Source organism: Coffea arabica, chromosome 7c (genome assembly GCF_036785885.1).
Source record: "Coffea arabica cultivar ET-39 chromosome 7c, Coffea Arabica ET-39 HiFi, whole genome shotgun sequence".
In the NCBI taxonomy this organism is placed as follows: Eukaryota; Viridiplantae; Streptophyta; class Magnoliopsida; order Gentianales; family Rubiaceae; genus Coffea; species Coffea arabica.
This window is the reverse complement of record NC_092322.1, coordinates 35,946,118-35,963,066: the sequence shown is the minus strand read 5'-3', so window position 1 is coordinate 35,963,066 and position 16,949 is coordinate 35,946,118. Positions and strand designations below refer to the sequence as shown.

The following is a 16,949-nucleotide window of genomic DNA, read 5'->3' as shown; positions in this document are numbered from 1 at the left end:
AGAAAGAAATCACAGAAGCACTCTTTTCCATGAACTCAACCAAAGCCCCTGGACCAGATGGAATGACACCAATTTTCTTTCACAAATTTTGGCACATCCTCAAATCAGATATCATCCAAGCCATTAATAGTTTCTTCCATTCTGGTCACATGTTGAAGGCAATGAACCACACCATCGTATCCCTCATCCCCAAAGTAGATAACCCCACTGAGGTTAAACAGTTCAGGCCTATAAGCCTTTGCAATGTGCTTTACAAAATCATTTTCAAAATTTTATCAAACAGGCTGAAAAAAGTTTTGGAAAAATGCATAAGTAAAAACCAAGCAGCTTTTGTTCCTGGAAGACAAATTTTGGATAACGTAATTATCTCTCATGAGTACTTACATTTCCTCAAAAATAAAAGGCAGAGTGGAGTGGCTTTAAAGTTAGATATGTCGAAAGCTTATGACAGAGTGGAGTGGGGATATCTGGAAGCAATCATGACAAAAATGGGATTTTGTGATACATGGATCAACTGGATAATGGAGTGCATTATGACAGCTTCTTTTTCTTTTAACATAAATGGAGAACCTAAAGGTTATGTGATACCCTCAAGAGGAATTAGACAAGGTGATCCATTATCACCTTATCTATTCCTACTCATTCAGAAGGCTTTTCAAATTTGCTGGCTCAAGCAGAGAGGAGCCAAAGACTGACAGGGATGAAGATCAGCAGACATGGACCATCAATAACTCACCTCTTCTTTGCAGACGACTCTTTGATTTTTTGCAAAGTGGACAAAACCCAAGCTGAAGAAGTGATGGGAATTCTAAAGATGTATGAAAGAGGCTCAGGACAGATGATCAACATGGATAAGTCATCAGTTTTTTTTAGCAAGAATGTGGAGCAAGCCAAACAAGGAGAGATTTGCAGCAGACTAGGAAAAATAATGGTGGTGAAGCAAGGAAAGTACTTGGGGCTGTTGATGGTTATCACAAAAAGTAAAGACCAAATATTTGGCTTCATTAGAGATAAATGCCAGAAGATGGTCTCTAACTGGTGCAACAAACAGTTAAGTCAAGCAGGGAAAGAGATCTTGCTGAAAGCCATAACCATGGCAATGCCAACTTATGTCATGTCATGTTTTAAACTCCCAGTTAAGTTATGCAAAGAAATCAGTGCCTTGATGGCAAGATTTTGGTGGGAGAAGACAATGGGAAAAGGAAAATTCATTAGTGCTCCTGGAAAAAGATAACAACTGAAATGCACACTGGAGGATTAGGCTTCAAAAACCTCCAAGGTTTCAACAAAGCTCTCTGGGAAAACAGATTTGGAGACTCCTCACAAGCCCGAATCTACTGATGAGTAAAGTGATGAAAGCTAGATACTATCCTACGGCATCACCATTGAGCTGTGACTTAAAGTGCAACTCATCCTGGATATGGAAAAATTTGATGGGGGCAAGAGAGGATGTGCAGAGAGGAGCAAGGAAGAAAATTGGAAATGGGAAGACTATCAGAATTTGGGAGGATGCATGGCTACAGGAGGGCAAGGATGGTAAATTACAGTCCCCTAAACCGCCAGGTTGCAAGATCAGTAGAGCAAGTGAATTGATATCCAATTTTAGATGGAACTCAGTACTCATTTTTAGGACATTTACCCGATAGGAAGCAAGGACAATACTCAAAATGCCTATAAGCATAACATGCCAGATTGACACTTACTTTTGGAGCCATTAGCAACAATGGACATTACACAGTCAGTTCAGCCTATAAAGTAATGACAAGAGAGAATAGGCAGTTGACAGCACAAGTGCGGTTAATGGGAGAAACAAGCTGGGCAGGTGGAAGTGATAGAGTGTGGAAACAGCTATGGAAAATGAAGATTAAGCACAAGCAAAAGTTGTTTCCATGAAACAGCTTACACCAAACATTACCAGGAAGGGAAGCCATTTTTAGAAGAACAGGGAAAGGTGACTTGATATGCAAAATGTGCGGAGAAAATAGTGAGACAATAGAACACATTTTCTTCCACTGCAGCAAGGCAAGACTGATATGGCAAATGGCTCCATTACAGTGGGATGGACTTAAGGAATATACAGGTGACTTTAGGAGGTGGTGGAGTATGCTAATGGATGTGAAGATCCGAAAGGATGGCATGGAGCATATAGCATTAACAGTGGAAATTCTTTGGCAGATCTGGAAAGCCAAGAACGAAGCAGAGTTTGAAGACAAAGTCAAGCATCCAATGGCAGTAATTAGAAAAATAGTAAAAGAGTGGGAGAAATACCAACAATCCCAACGGATAGAGCAGCAGCTGAGCATCTCAGAAACAGATATAACAGAAGTACAAGAGGAAATGGTGGAGGAAAGTGACAACATGCTGATCATTTCAGTAGAAGTGGGGCAACATATCAAAGGTCAGAATATGGGCATTGGCATCACAGCACAAAACACACAAAGCCAGATATGTACAGCTTGGGTTTTGAAGGAGAGAAGCATTGGATCAGTTACGTTGGATCATTTTTTGGCTTTACAACTGGCTCTATGCAAGATAATGGCACAAGGCTGGCTGTACATTACAATCCAAACATCATGCTCTCAGGTGTTACAACTGATAAAAAGTCAAGCTTCAAGAGACATATGTCTAGCAGCCCACCTAGAAGACATAAGAGACATAAGCTCAATGTTTAGGAGATGCTCATTTGATAGTCTACCTGTTGAAGGTAATAGAATCAGTAATAGATTAAGTAAGATAGCAATGCACATTCACTTTAATGAGGAGTTTCTAGACCCTCGGTGTCTTAATACACTTTTGTAAAATCCAAGTTTGAGCCCTTGCTCATATATTGTATTACCCTTTTATTAGAAATAAAATATCTATCGTTTCTGGAAAAAAAAAACCAATATTTACCCGTTAACTACTTGGGCCCTCCCGACCTAGTCTACCCCGTGTTGCCAAAAACAGATAAATTAGCCAATGGCCCCAAAATTCTCGGGGATGGAATTTTTAACACAAAAAGTGGGCCTACAAAATTTGGAAGAACGAAACCGCTGGACTGGGTCCAGGTTCAAAGTAGGAACTACACAGTCCCTATTTTACTTTCAAAAATTGTTATATATTTTAATTTAGACAAGTACCCTGTTCCACCGCAACTTTTGTTTCTAACCTTTAGTACTAATCTTCTCATTTTTCTCACTTTCACCCAATAAATGCTCAAATATTAAATTTTGAATGTTAATTGCACTTGATTTGCACATTGGTCTACATTGCCAGTATATACAGTAATATTAAATCTTGCTCAGTAGGTAATTGGCAATTACCTTCGTAAGCTACTGCCTATATATTTTTTTCAATCATTTTGGTGGGATAAAACCATAGTTAAGAAATCCTATCTGGCATGTTTTAAGGAATATATTTATGAAAGATTCCACCATATAAGTAATTTTTTTATTAAAACTCTACCATAGAAACTTGTGTAGGCTTGATCTAACGCTTCATTTATAGACCATTTAGTACATGCAATAGTCATATGGGTATACGAGAATGTAAGAAGGATGAATTAATCCAAGCGAAGAAGTTTTTTGTTTTTTTCTTAGCAGGCTTGGTGAGATTTTAATTCTTTTATCTGAAATACATGTACTATAATATTAGGACCCAAAAAAAAAAAGCAAATACATGTAATATTGACAAGTATTAAGGGTCAAATTATCGAATTTGAATATTTCAATTCTATTACAAATCTTCATTAACACCAAAATTTTCAAGGCAAGTTAGAAATAGGTAAGTCCCTCTTTGTAGGTAGGTTACTTTCTCTCTCTAAGCAGGGAGCCAAAATCACCCCTAGTGGGTGTTTTGTACTGGTTTTCAAAATTTCAAATTTCCCGCACTTTTTCGAAAACAAACAAAAAACCAAAACAAAATTCTTCGATCCTCTTTGCCTATTAAATCAATGGTGAATTCAATGGAGTAATAACGCGTTAGTATGATGCTGTTTTCCTTTTTGTTTGGTGTCCTTTGTTTGTACGTCAGGTTTTTCCATGGTAGGATGATTGAAGATGGCGGTATAGAAGATCTTCTATCTCATGATCACCGATCTTCTAGCTCATGATCTCTAGTTCCTTTTGAGCTGTCTTTCCAGGTTTTATAGATCTAATTCTTCATTCCAGACCCTGCTATTTGGTTCCTGATTCCATTTTCCATTTCCAGTAAGCTAGCTACTAGGCGTAAGTCATTTTTCTGTTTTCTCTCTGTTTTGTTGGTAACATTTTGCTTTCATAGTTTTCTGGCTCGTTTTGGATAGGCTACTGGTATTGACCTTCATTGTGTCTGTGCTGACTGGGGAATACTCCTGGTACTGGTTAGGATGACTGAGGAATTAGAGGAAGTGTTGAGAAATTTGCTCTGACTGAAGAAGAGGGGAGTGGAATTGGATGGATCAGATCTGTTCCAGGGTGTGGCTGAATGTCAGATGAGTATTATTGGGAAAGTGGTGGTGGAAAAATCTGCAAACATATATGGTATTAGAAGTTTTATGAATAATATATGGCCTTTTGCAAGGAAGTTGAAAGTACTGGAGATTGGGGTTAATATGTTTCAGTTTATATTTAATAACACTAAGGATATGGAGAGGGTACTAAGAGGGAGACCATGGATATATGATAACTTGCCCTTAGTAGTATTACCATGGAAGGAGGGGTTAAAACAGAGTGATGTAGCTTTTAATAGGACTTAGATTTGGGTTCAGTTATGGAATTTACCTATCCACCGGATTACTAAGGAAATTGGTAGGAAGATTGGGGGGGGTTTTCAATTCTGTGAAGGAAGTTATAATTCCGAATAAGGGGGAAGGAGGGGAAACATTTAAAGATTCTGGTGGAAATGGAGTATCTAAACCACTGCTGAGGGGAACTACAGTGAAGCTAGGTGGTAGTGCTAGATGGATAGAGTTTAGATATGAGAAATGTCCTGATTTCTGCTATTGTTGTGGGATTATGGGGCATAGTGAGAGAAGCCGCAGGGTGAAGGGCATTAATATTACCAAGTAAGCTCAGTATGACGCCTGGTTAAGAGCAAGTAATGCTAGGAGCCAAACCAGAAGACACAATACTTCAAGTAATCTGGATAGTAATTGTGACGCCCCGAAAAGAATGAGAGTGAGAACCCGGAAATTTTCTAATTTTCTAGGGTTTATTTTTTTTTTATCGCCCGCCTTTTCTACATTTTTTTGATTAGAAAAATTTCCCAGATAAAGTTTATGAGCAAAGATAGTTTTAAAATGATTTTTCTAGTATCGGTTAGTTTTTGAGAAATTAAGAGCGTATTTTGAACGTGGGACCCACAAGTGCGGTAAATGCATTATATTTTTGACAACTTGTTGGAATTTTGTATTAAGTAATATTATTTTACAAAGTGTTAAGATATTTGTATTGGAGAGACAAAAAGATAAGTTTTACACCTAAAGGTGACAAGTGTCACCATAAGATTTAGTCTTGAGTTTGACTACTATTCATAACATTACCATTTAATTCAAATTGGCCCAAAAATCACTTCATTTTGCAAGCTTCTTGGCCGAATTTTCTTGCTCAAAGAAAGAAATAAAAGCTCTCAATTTCTAGTCTCCAATCTTGCCCAATCTCTCAATTAAACCGTTTAATCTTCCAATTACTCCATAAAACCTCTTAGTTTGGTGGAGTTGAGCTTGGCTGTGAAGTTGTTTGGAAAGCTAAGGTGGCTAGTTGCTCTATCTCTTGTATTGCTAAGGTGAGTTGTGAAGGACTCCTCTCCTCCCTCTAATGATGCTTAATTAATGATTAGTAGTGGTATAAGGTGCAACTTTATGGATTATATTGTGATTTTTGGTTGAATTGGTGAAGTTTTATAATTATTGGGGATTTTTTTGTTTTAATATGAACATGATTGTGTGGCTATATATGATGATTGGAAATGATGTTTAAGAACTCTATGAGGTAGAAAAAGTGGTTAATTGCAAACAATTTCTGTTTTGGAAGAAATCCTGGAAAGTTAGGGTTTGATGTTCTTCATTCTGCCCAAATTTTTAGCTCATATATAGAGGCCGAATTGGCCTTGGCTTAAAACATGAAAGTTGTAGAGAATGGTATTTTATAGGTGTCTACAAAATTTCAGGTCAATCGGAATAGTGTAGAATGAGAAAAGTCGAAATTACCTTTGCTGTCCTGGTTTTATCCGAATGTAAGAATTGCGCCTGTAATAGGTTGTTTTGGCTGGAATTGCTTCCGAATTGGTTGTTGAGGCCTTCTGATGAAATGTATCTCTGTTTCTTAGCTTTCAGTTGGTTTTTGAATTTCTGGATTTGGACTTAGGTAGACTGATTTATGATGTTTCCGCTAGAATGCGTTCTGTGAATCTGTTTTTGTGATTCTGGTGTAGTTTCTTGCATTTTTGACCTGGTTACACTCGAAACTGGGTTGAGTGACCTTCTGCAATATTGTAACCCTGTCTCTTAGATTCGAAACGGTGGGTCTTGAACCTTCATCCGACAATCGTAGCGCCTTTGGTACCATTACCGCAAAATGACGTCAAAACTGTTTTTCTGGTTTTGAGCTTAACTTTCATTTCCGAACTTTTCCCTAGCTTGACTTGTACTAGTACTACTTGGAGCTTGCTGAATGACTATTGGATGAACTTGTTGTTGTGTGTGTACCTTTGGGACTGGTTGAGAAAATAATGAAGCCATGATGGCTGGGAAAGTAAGCAAATTTAGGGGAAGTGTTGTCCAAAGTTTTAAAGGACTTGTTTGCATTGAATTTGTGATCTAAGACTTGGATTTGAGCAAGGCAATGTTATATGATGGATGATTTCTGAGCCATCGAGGTGAGTGTCCTCAAACTATTTCTGAAGTTCTTTATGAACCGTTTCCTGCATTATTTACTTTTAAACTGTTTCCAAAGTTACTTTTGAACTGTTTTCTTGCATATCATGCGTGCTTGCATATGAGTGTTCTTTGTTTGCTGTAATTCTTGACTTATTGGCTTGTTATTATTGATTGATAATGTGTTAAGTGCTTTCGATGATTGTTAAAACGAGTTTTCTAGGCGAGTTTGTACTTTATCGCACTCGACCTAAATAAATATGAAATTTTCAATGATTAATGATTAAATGCTAGTTTCGCATGATGTAAGCCTTTGGGCTGAACTGGCCACTGCCCTTCGTTACCGATCAACTCGAGCCAGAAGCGGACTCGGTCGGGCGATATGGTGACCCTGGGTGAATTTGGTATACTCGAGTATTACCTTGTAGTCCGGCTACGTCCGGATGGGTGGAGTCTGGCTACGTCCGGATGGGTGGAGTCCGGTCAACGTCCGGAAAGTGGATGAACGAATAAAAAGATGAACGAAGGTTTATTTATAAAAATGAAATTTTCAAATAATTGGAGGAATAAGGGGAAATGTCAGGGGAACGAACGAACGAACGAATAGCTCCATGTGAGCCGTATCCTTTTAATGAATGTGTTACTATCGCTTTCCATTGTACATGTTTCTTGAATTATTGATACTCCATATTTAATGTTTTTGTAAATGTTGTAATTGTTTCTGGACTTATCATTTGATTTATGACATCATTGAAATGAAATATTGTTAAACCGATTTGATTACTGATTTTACTGGTTACTCGCTGAGCTTCTAACTCAGCCCAAAAATATTTTATTCCCCTCCACAGGGCTCAAAGCGAAGGAAGGCTTGTTGTACTTATTCACGTGAATGGATGACCTATATTTTGTACAATTTGGATTTGGAATCATTTTATGTATAGTTGGGATTAGTTTCCGCTGCATTTGTGACATGTAATTATTGGAGACTTGGATGTATATTTGTGGAGAATTTGATGTAATATTTGAGATTTGTATTGTAATTCATTTGAGGATTGTAGTGAACGACTGAGTCCCGGCGAGAGTTGGGCAGGCGACCCGCTGAACCCTGGGGTACGCCCTAGGAGGAGGTGGGGCCGTCACAGTAATGGTGGGGATGGCTCTCAGCTAACTAGGGATTAGGGAGAGAAGGAGCATGACCAATTATTGTTACCTTGGAAGCTGGTTGAGGTTAGTGTTGATACAGTAGTGCAGGAGACTGTGAAGGAAGAAGTTAAGGACAGGCATCAAAGTAGTCTGATGGAAGGTCCTAAGAAGGAGAGTTCTTTGCAGTCTAGTTGTAAAAAGAAGGGGGATGAACTGAAGGGAAGAACTAATGTTAGTAAAGCAGTAAGTTTCAGTGCTTTTGGGTTATTCAGGGAGATAGTCAAAAGGAGGAATTGAGTGAAAAGGAATACTTTGATTCAATGTGGATTGATGGATAAACTACAGAAAATAAGGGAAGTAAAAGTGAAGGGAAAAGAATAGGTCCTGTTAATAAAAAACAGGATCAAATCAATAGTTCAGGGATGCGAGCTGGTAAGTACAAAGGGAATAGAGGTTGGAAGAGACTAATTCGTGAGGTGAGTAAAAGGGTACCTCTGAGTGACAAAAATGAGGTTATGGACATTGACATTAAGGGGGGGAAAAAGAAAACTGAATGAGAAAGCTGATAAAGAGAATGAATAAGGGGGGGAGGGAGGGAATGCCCAAAAAAAAAAAGCAAAACTGAAGGAAGTGGAGCAGGTCTGGAACATACAGCTAAGGTGGTGGAGTCCTACCTTAATGGGGCTCCCAAGCCTCAATAAGAGCTTTGGTGTGGAACTGTCGAGGTGTTGGGAGCCTCTTGACAGTTGCCCAGTTAAAGGAGAGTGTCAAACTCCATTCCCCTGAGGTGATCTTTTTGTCTGAAACAAATAACAGAAAAGATGTTATGAATAAAGTAAGACTAAAGTTGAGGTATGATAGACTGTTTGTGGTTGATCCAGTTGGAAAAGCTGGTGGATTGGCAGTTATGTGAAGGAATGAGCTACAAGTCTGTAAAGTGCTATATACTGATTTCACTATCAAGCTATTGCTGGAAAGGAGTGGTGCTAGAGCTAGATGGTGGCTGATATGTGTGTATGCCAGTAGAGAGGATCAGATTAGGGAAAAATAGTGGAAGACTATAGAAGATACGAAAAGGCTGTAGGGCTAGTAGTGGGTGTTGGCAGGTGATATGAATGATATACTGTCTAATGATGAGAAGTGGGGAGGTAGTAGAAGGCCAGAAAGGAGTTTTCAAACATTCAGGGACTTTGTAAACAATAACAAACTTATTGACATTGGTTTTGAAGGAATTCCATGGACATGGTCTAATAATTGGGAAAACGGAAAGAAAATTAAGGAAAGATTGGATAGAGTTTTATGTAGTAGACACTGGAGGAGAGAAAATGGGAAGGCTAAATGCCTGCATATCCAGAATAATGCCTCTGACCATGCTATAGTATTGTTTGATACTGATTCAAAGGGTAGGAAGTGGAAGAGGAGGTTTTTCTTTGACATGAACTGGGTACAATATAAGGAAGTAGGGGAGATCATCAGTAGAGAATGGGGTAAACAACAGGAGGGATCGAGATTTTTTAAGCTACACCAAAAAATAAAGAGCTGTAGAGTGGCTCTTTTGAACTGGCATAGGCAAAGAGATACTAATGCAAAAAAGGAGATTAGGGAGCTGAAACAGAGACTTGCTGAGGTTCAGGGGGATGGGTATGCAAATAAGAATGAAAAGGTGAGAGTGCTTAAGAAGGAACTAAAGGAGGCCTATAAGAGAGAGGAGGTGTATTGGGAGCAGAAAGCTAGAGTTAGGTGGTTGAAGGAAGGCGATAAGAATACTAATTACTTTCATGCTAGTGTTGTAGAGAGGAGAAGAAGAAATAATATCTCAAGTCTTAAGAAAGGTGATGGAACTTGGTGTGAGTCTGAACATGAAATTGAAAATGAAATAAATGGGTATTTTCAGGATCTCTTCACTTCCAGTAATCCTCAGCAGATTGAATCAATATTGTATGATGTTCCCCTAGTGATCACAGACCAATGAATGAGATGCTGGTTAGGCCTGTTTCAAAAATGGAAGTCTGAAAAACTGCTTCTCTCTGCAACCAAATAAAGCCCCGGGGCCTAATGGTATGACTCCTGTATTTTTCCAACAATTCTGGAATGTGGTAAATGCCATTTCCAGCTTCTTTCATTCTGGCTAGTTATTGAAGGCTATCAATGAAACTATCATTACTTTTATACCTAAAGTTGTTTCCCCAGTCTTAGTGTCACAGTTTAGACCAATTAGTCTGTGTAATGTAGTCTATAGGATCATATCTAAAATCTTGGTCAACAGACTGAAACCTCTTCTCAAACTATGTATAAGCCAAAACCAATCTGCTTTTGTTCCAGGAAGACAAATCATTGATAATGTTGTTATTGCTCATGAATTCATTCATTGCTTAAATAATAGGAGAAGTGGATCAAATGCTTTCATGGCTTTAAAACTGGATATGTCCAAAACTTATGATAGAGTTGAGTGGCTTTTTATGCAAAAAATTATGGAAAAAATGGGATTTTGTCAAAAATGGACAGATTGGATTCTAAAGTGTATGTCTTCTGTTGTTTACTCCTTTAACTTGAATGGGGAGAAAAAGGCTTAGTTACACCTACAAGAGGGATTAGGCAGGGAGATCCATTATCTCCATACATATTTTTGCTAGTTTCTGAGGGTCTATCCAGTTTACTTAAGAGTGCTATGTCTAATTAGGAAATATCTGGTCTAAAGATTGCACAACATAGTCCAGCTTTGTCTCACCTCTTTTTTGCAGATGATACATTGATTTTCTGTATAGCTAACAAGGAAGAAGGTGAGAAGGTGATGCAGTTGTTGAAAGGTATGGTGATGCCTCAGGACAAGTCATAAATGCTGAAAAATCATTTGTGTTTTTTAGTAGGAACACAAGGAAGGAAGGGAAGGCAGAAATTTTGGACATCCTGGGAGGCATGAAGGAAGCTAAGCAGAGCAAATATCTGGGGCTTCCATTGGTTATAGGGAGACCAAAAAGACAAATTTTCAACTATATTAGGGAGAGGGTCATCAACAGAATGTGTGGATGGAAGGCAAGGCTACTGAGCAATGCTGGTAAGGAAGTCCTTAAAATCTGTGATCCTAGCTTTGCCTGCTTATGCTATGAGTTGCTGCAAACTTCCAAAGGGATTATCTATGGATATGTGTAAAGAGATGGCAAAGTTTTGGTGGGGGAATAGTGGAGAGAATAGGAAAATTCATTGGGTAGAATGGAGGAAGTTATCTGAGGTTAAAGGGAAGGGAGGGTTGGGTTTTAGAGATCTCCAGCAATTCAATACAGCAATGTTGGCAAAGCAACTATGGAGGATCTTGACTCAACCAAATTTATTAGTTATTAGGATAGTTAGGGAGAGGTATTTTAGAGGATCTTCCATTTGGGAAACGAATATTAAGGCTTGAGATTCGTGGGTTTGGAAAAGTATTCTAAGTGCAAGGGAGCTGTTAAAGGAAGAGGTGAGGAAGAGAGTAAGGGATGGCAAGCAGATTGATATATGGGAAGATAAATGGCTACTAGATCAGGAAGATGGTAAGATAAGAATGAGAAACCCCAACCTTGTCATGTAAAGAAAGTCCATGAATTGATTTCTGATGGGACATAGGACCTGGAATTACTGAGAGAAGTTTTTGAGGAGAAGGACTGTCAAAGAATAACTACCATCCCAATAAGTGAGTGTGGTGATAAGGATAGGCTCATATGGATGTTCTCTAAATCTGGGAAGTATACTGTGAAAACTAGCTATAGGGTGGCTAAAGAGCTGCAGAGAACATGAAGGATGGAAAATAAGCAACAGGGGAGTAGTAGTAGGAATGAAGCTAAGTCAAGGGTGTGGAGATTCTTATGGAGCTTGAATGTAAAGCATAAGCTGTAACATTTTGTATGGAAATGTCTCCAGAGGATATTACCAATGAATGAAACAATTAGGAGAAGGATTGGGCAAGGAAATGATAAGTGCTGCTGCTGTGGCGAAGGGACAGAAACTGTTGAACATATGTTCTTTTTCTGTAAGCATGCAGAGCTAATTTTCAAGGCTGCCCCAATTTGCTGGGATGGTCTACAGGAGTACAGATATAGCTTTTGGCATTAGTAGAGTAGCCTGATGGAAGCAAAGGTTAGAAAGGATGGGAGGGAACACATCGAGCTGACCATCAATGTGCTTTGGCAGATTTGGAAATCCAGGAACCAGATTCAATTTAATAGGAAGGGAAGATGTCCAGGCAGGACAGTGAATAAGGCAATAAACAAATGGCTAGAATTCCAAAATGTAAGCTCAGCAAAGGTAGAGGATGAAGATAGGCATAGGGGTGTTGAAAAAGGAAATGTGAAGTGGGAGCCACCTCCAGAAAATTTCATGTGCCCATATACAGATGCAGCTATCAAGCAGCATGAAGTAAAAATCAGCTGGGGAGTCGTGGCTAGATGTAAGGAAGGGAAGTTAAGAGGGGTTTGGGCTGGGTGTGAAGGCAGAAAGAGTGTTCCAGCTATGGAAGAGGCAAGAGCAATCCGGAAAGCATTGGTGTTGGCTGGCGTGCACGGGGTATACATATACAATTAACTCATCCACAATCAAGTTTTATATTTATAAATTCCTAAATACCTCATACGTGATTTATCGCAAGTATACGAATCGTGAGCGAGTATAGGGTATTAAGGGTCGATCCCACAGGAAAGATTGCAATTACCGGTGTTTTTCGAACTCCTTTATTATATAGACTATCATATACATAAAAGTAATGAAAATTAGCACTAGAAAGCTCCTAGAGATATGGAATTCCTTACTACTCTTGCAAATGAGATTACCGGTTAAGTAAATGCTATTATCTTGACTAGTTATGGCATAATTTCCTAATGTATGTGATACCTACTCTCGTAGTGAATCAACTATACTTATAACTAAACCATACCTACTCTTGTGGTTATGAAATTAACTACAAACTCATTTTTTCTATGAAATTACATGAGCAAGTCACTAAAGTCACATAGGTATACTTCTACTCTTGTAAGTGTACTTTCTAGGTTTATCACTTCCTTAAATTAGTGTTAAATTCCAATTCTCATTGCAAACTTAACACCTTCACATAATCACAACTAATGGCCAGTTAATCATGATTAGAAAAGCAAAAGTGATAAATAACTTGCTCAAAATAACATCATCAAATAACCAAATAAACATCACAAACAGGATATAGAAAGTTCATCCATAACTCTAGGCATAAATTTTAGCTAAACATATTAAAACACAAATCCAAAACTTGCATTTTAACCATGCTTAAGAAGCCAATACAAAAGATAAAGAGTTGGAAAAGAGATAACCCTTGTTACATGAGATTCAACCCCTCCTTCTTCATCTCTATTTTCATCATAATCTAGCCAATATACAAGAGTGGATAACACACATAACTATCTAAACTATTCTATACTATACTATTCTAACTAATGAACTAAGAAAAACTAGTGAAGACTACATTTTTTGTGAGTTTCTCTAGCCTTCCAAAGTTGTGAAAATGTTCTCCAAAGGCTTCTATATATAGAAGAATTCAAGGTCAAGAAGAGTTGTTAAAGTTGTCATTTTTGACTCTTGAATCTTCCATGAGTTGTCTTTCCAACATTCCAACCTTTTCTTGATCAGATACAACCGAGATTGATAGCTGGAATTGAGTTGGAAAAGTTGTGTGAAAGTAAGGCAAGTTGATGAGCAAGTTGTAGAAAACAGGTGAGAAAACACGACTTGATAATACGCGACTGCAACCCACGTTTTCGTTGAGTCGCGTTTTCACTTCTGCACTACTTCAACAAGTTTTTTTTTGAGGTTGGAAGCCGAACTATCTCTTGTGCAAAACATGAAAGTTGTAGTCCTTTGACCTAGCTTTCTAATGCCTTAAGAATCATCCAATTTAGAGCTCTGTGGACCAAGATATGATCAAAATACTAAAGACTAGTCAGAGCTCTGTTCCAGCTTACGACCACAGAATTTGCACTACTGTATTCCGACTTTTTGACAATGAAAACGACCGATATGGACTTCGATGTCTTCATACCAAATGTAGATATGTCTCTTAGCTTCGAAATGGTTTAAGAATCACCTCCATCCAATCATTGTAGCTCCAGATATAGTCGAATTACCACCAGGTGTCAAAGCTGTAAAACTTGCTTCCTTTTGTTCTTGATTGCATTTCCTCTCTTGCACTTCATGTCTTCTTTAAACCACTTCAAATCATCATCAATCATCCAATTATCTTATCAAATCTCTCCCTTTGATGATTGAATCTTCAAACCTACAAAAACATGAAATTTTTGCCGTAAAAGTTTATAGAAATGTAATTTTCACACTTTAAACCATAAAAGACATATTTTCACTATAATCTTAATTTATTAGCTCTAAAACTAATTAAAACATACTGAAACTAATTAATAGAATACACTAAAAACACGTAAAATATATACTTGTCAAATACCCCCACACTTGAACCATTGCTTGTGTGACGCCCCCACTTCTCCCGAAGGCGCACCAAAGGGTATCCGCGGAACGCCTGCCTAACTCTCGCCAGGACTCAAGCAATAAACGTTCAAGCTTAAACTGATACTAGATACCACAATCAAATTAGTACAAATACATATAGTGCAGAAGCATTCATGCTTAATAATATCCATCCATTATCCAATCCGCACGTCGGGCGTTCATAATACAACTTAAATTCCAAAATATACATCACATATATCCGAATGATACATTAAACTTCCAAAAGTACAATCATAAAGGGGTCAAGCCAAAATACACTTGAAACCCTAAAACAAAATATATCCAAAAGGAGATTTCTCCGCGTTAACTCCATTTCCAGTCCTGTTGAGGAAAACAAATCTACAGGGTGAGCAAAACGCTCGTGAGGCCAAGGTCACACATGCAAGCACGTAGTTCAAGTAACAATCCCAATTACAAGCTAAGCAATAATATGTTTCAATAATTAACAATTTAACGGAAAGTAAACGGAAACAATTCAAGGATATAGGAGCTCTCAGGAGCTATATTCCACTTGCACGATCAATAACCTCCACGAATTGACACTCCGTCAATCGGGTAGGTTTTGTCCGTAGAACTCCACTTAACCTGTCCCCTTTCACCTTACATACCCCTGTATCGGGCCCGCCTGTCATTTGTTTGTAGCGATACTACTCGAGTATGTCAAGCAAGACCTCTCATTAGGTCAAGCCTATATATCTCATGGCTCGCCAAGGTTCCCGACCGAGTCCATGCCGGCTCGAGTCCAAGGTCGGCCAATGAGATATGGGCGTCCCCATGTGCAATTGTGTGTCGAGGAGATTCACTCCAACGACGTATGCAGCCATAGCATACCATATCATGTATAAAGCATTGATATGTACAAACAATCGAAGTATCCAAGCAATCGATATATTCAAGCAATTTGAGCATGAGTTAAATCATTTCGAATGAGAACGAGTGCGATAAAGTACACACTCGACTCCATTTCCCAAAATCTCAAGTATCAATAATAAGTAATCACGTATCGAATTCACAGGAGTTCAAGTAACACACACTTGACACTCACCAAGTAAAATTAGAAGAAAAGGGCACTCGAAGTTTAAGCGTCCACCGTGGGATCCTCTTGTGGGTACTCGTGTGCGCCTGAGCAAATAATAGTGAAGCATCACTCATATATCCCAATTGTCAAGGAAGATTGTACACTAGTACAATCTAAGAAAATTTCATGAAATTAAACCTCAATTACTCGTAAATCGAGATTCAATTAGAGTTTCTTAAAGTACAAGAGCGATCGAGTTTTCATTTTGGAAAATCAGGTACAACATGTTCAAGTAATATCGAAGGAATAAGGAGTGCTTAAAAACTCCCTTCCTTTGGAATTCGGAAAATTTTCAGTTTGGATACGATATTTTGAAAAATCGTATCTCACATTTTACATGTCAAAAATTGGAAAACTTGGTACCGTTGGAAATCACTTTGAAAGTACTAAAAGTTTTTACAAGACACTTTTCCATGAATCTAAGTAGAAGATATTCAAAAATGAGTTTAAAATTGCTGTTCCAGAACACTCAGAATTGAGCCGGGGTTGGTTTTTCGCTAACTTTGGAAATTCGACAAATCACACGTTGCGAGCTAGTCTCTGAAATTTGTAACTCAATTAGAGTTGTAAGTAAAGTTTATAATAGAAAAACCAGATCAAGGATTGGAGTTTCGAGCACCGAGATACGGTAGCTCGAAATTTGGGAAAAATTCAAAACTGGTGAACAAATTTCCAGTTTTGAGCTTCCAACTTTGGGACTTTATTTAGATATCAAAATGGACTTGGATTGGTACAAAATTTGGCAGTATAATACTCCTATATAAAGAATATCCCTCTATCAAATTTCATGGAAAAATACCTTCGGAAAGGTAGTCAATCAAACACCCAAAGTTTCAAAAATACTAAGACAAAACTGCCTTGAACCTTTTGTTTTCCATTTCAAATATTGGGCCAAGGAAAAATTCCTCAAACATGGCTCATTAGTGTAGGCAAAGCCTAAGGAATATTCATGGTACATTTGGTAAGTGTTTAGCACCAAAATATTCAGTTAGCAAGTCTATACCAAGCCCTACATCAAATCTGTCCAAAAGTCAGGGTTTTCAAGAGCAGGGCAGGTTCCGTATTTTGATCACAAATCACTCAAATTAACTCGGAATTGGGCATGGTTTATGGAATTGGAAAACACATTCATAGAGTTATAATTTTGCAGAAGAATCATTTTGAAATTCGGCACACAACTAGCTCGAATTCGAGCCACAAGTTGCAGCCTCAGCATTTCGTTCCAGTAAAATAGAGAAACAGAACAGCCGACTTTAAATGGTTGGTTAGGCTCACATACACGGAAACAGAATGTGAATTTTATACCGTCGGAAAGGTTGGAATGTCTAGTTTCAAATGCCGCTGACGGCACTCGATTTCGACGTCGGAACACAAAAT

At 38.2% G+C, this 16,949-nt stretch overlaps 1 protein-coding gene across 1 annotated transcript; it reads left to right on the top strand.

Annotated features, from left to right (window-relative positions):
• Positions 1 to 9,086: 9,086 nt before the first annotated feature.
• Positions 9,087 to 9,947, top strand: LOC140010671 (uncharacterized). Its single transcript, XM_072057980.1, has one exon. It carries the CDS (start codon positions 9,087 to 9,089, stop codon positions 9,945 to 9,947), a length of 861 nt encoding a protein of 286 aa, XP_071914081.1.
• Positions 9,948 to 16,949: the final 7,002 nt, after the last annotated feature.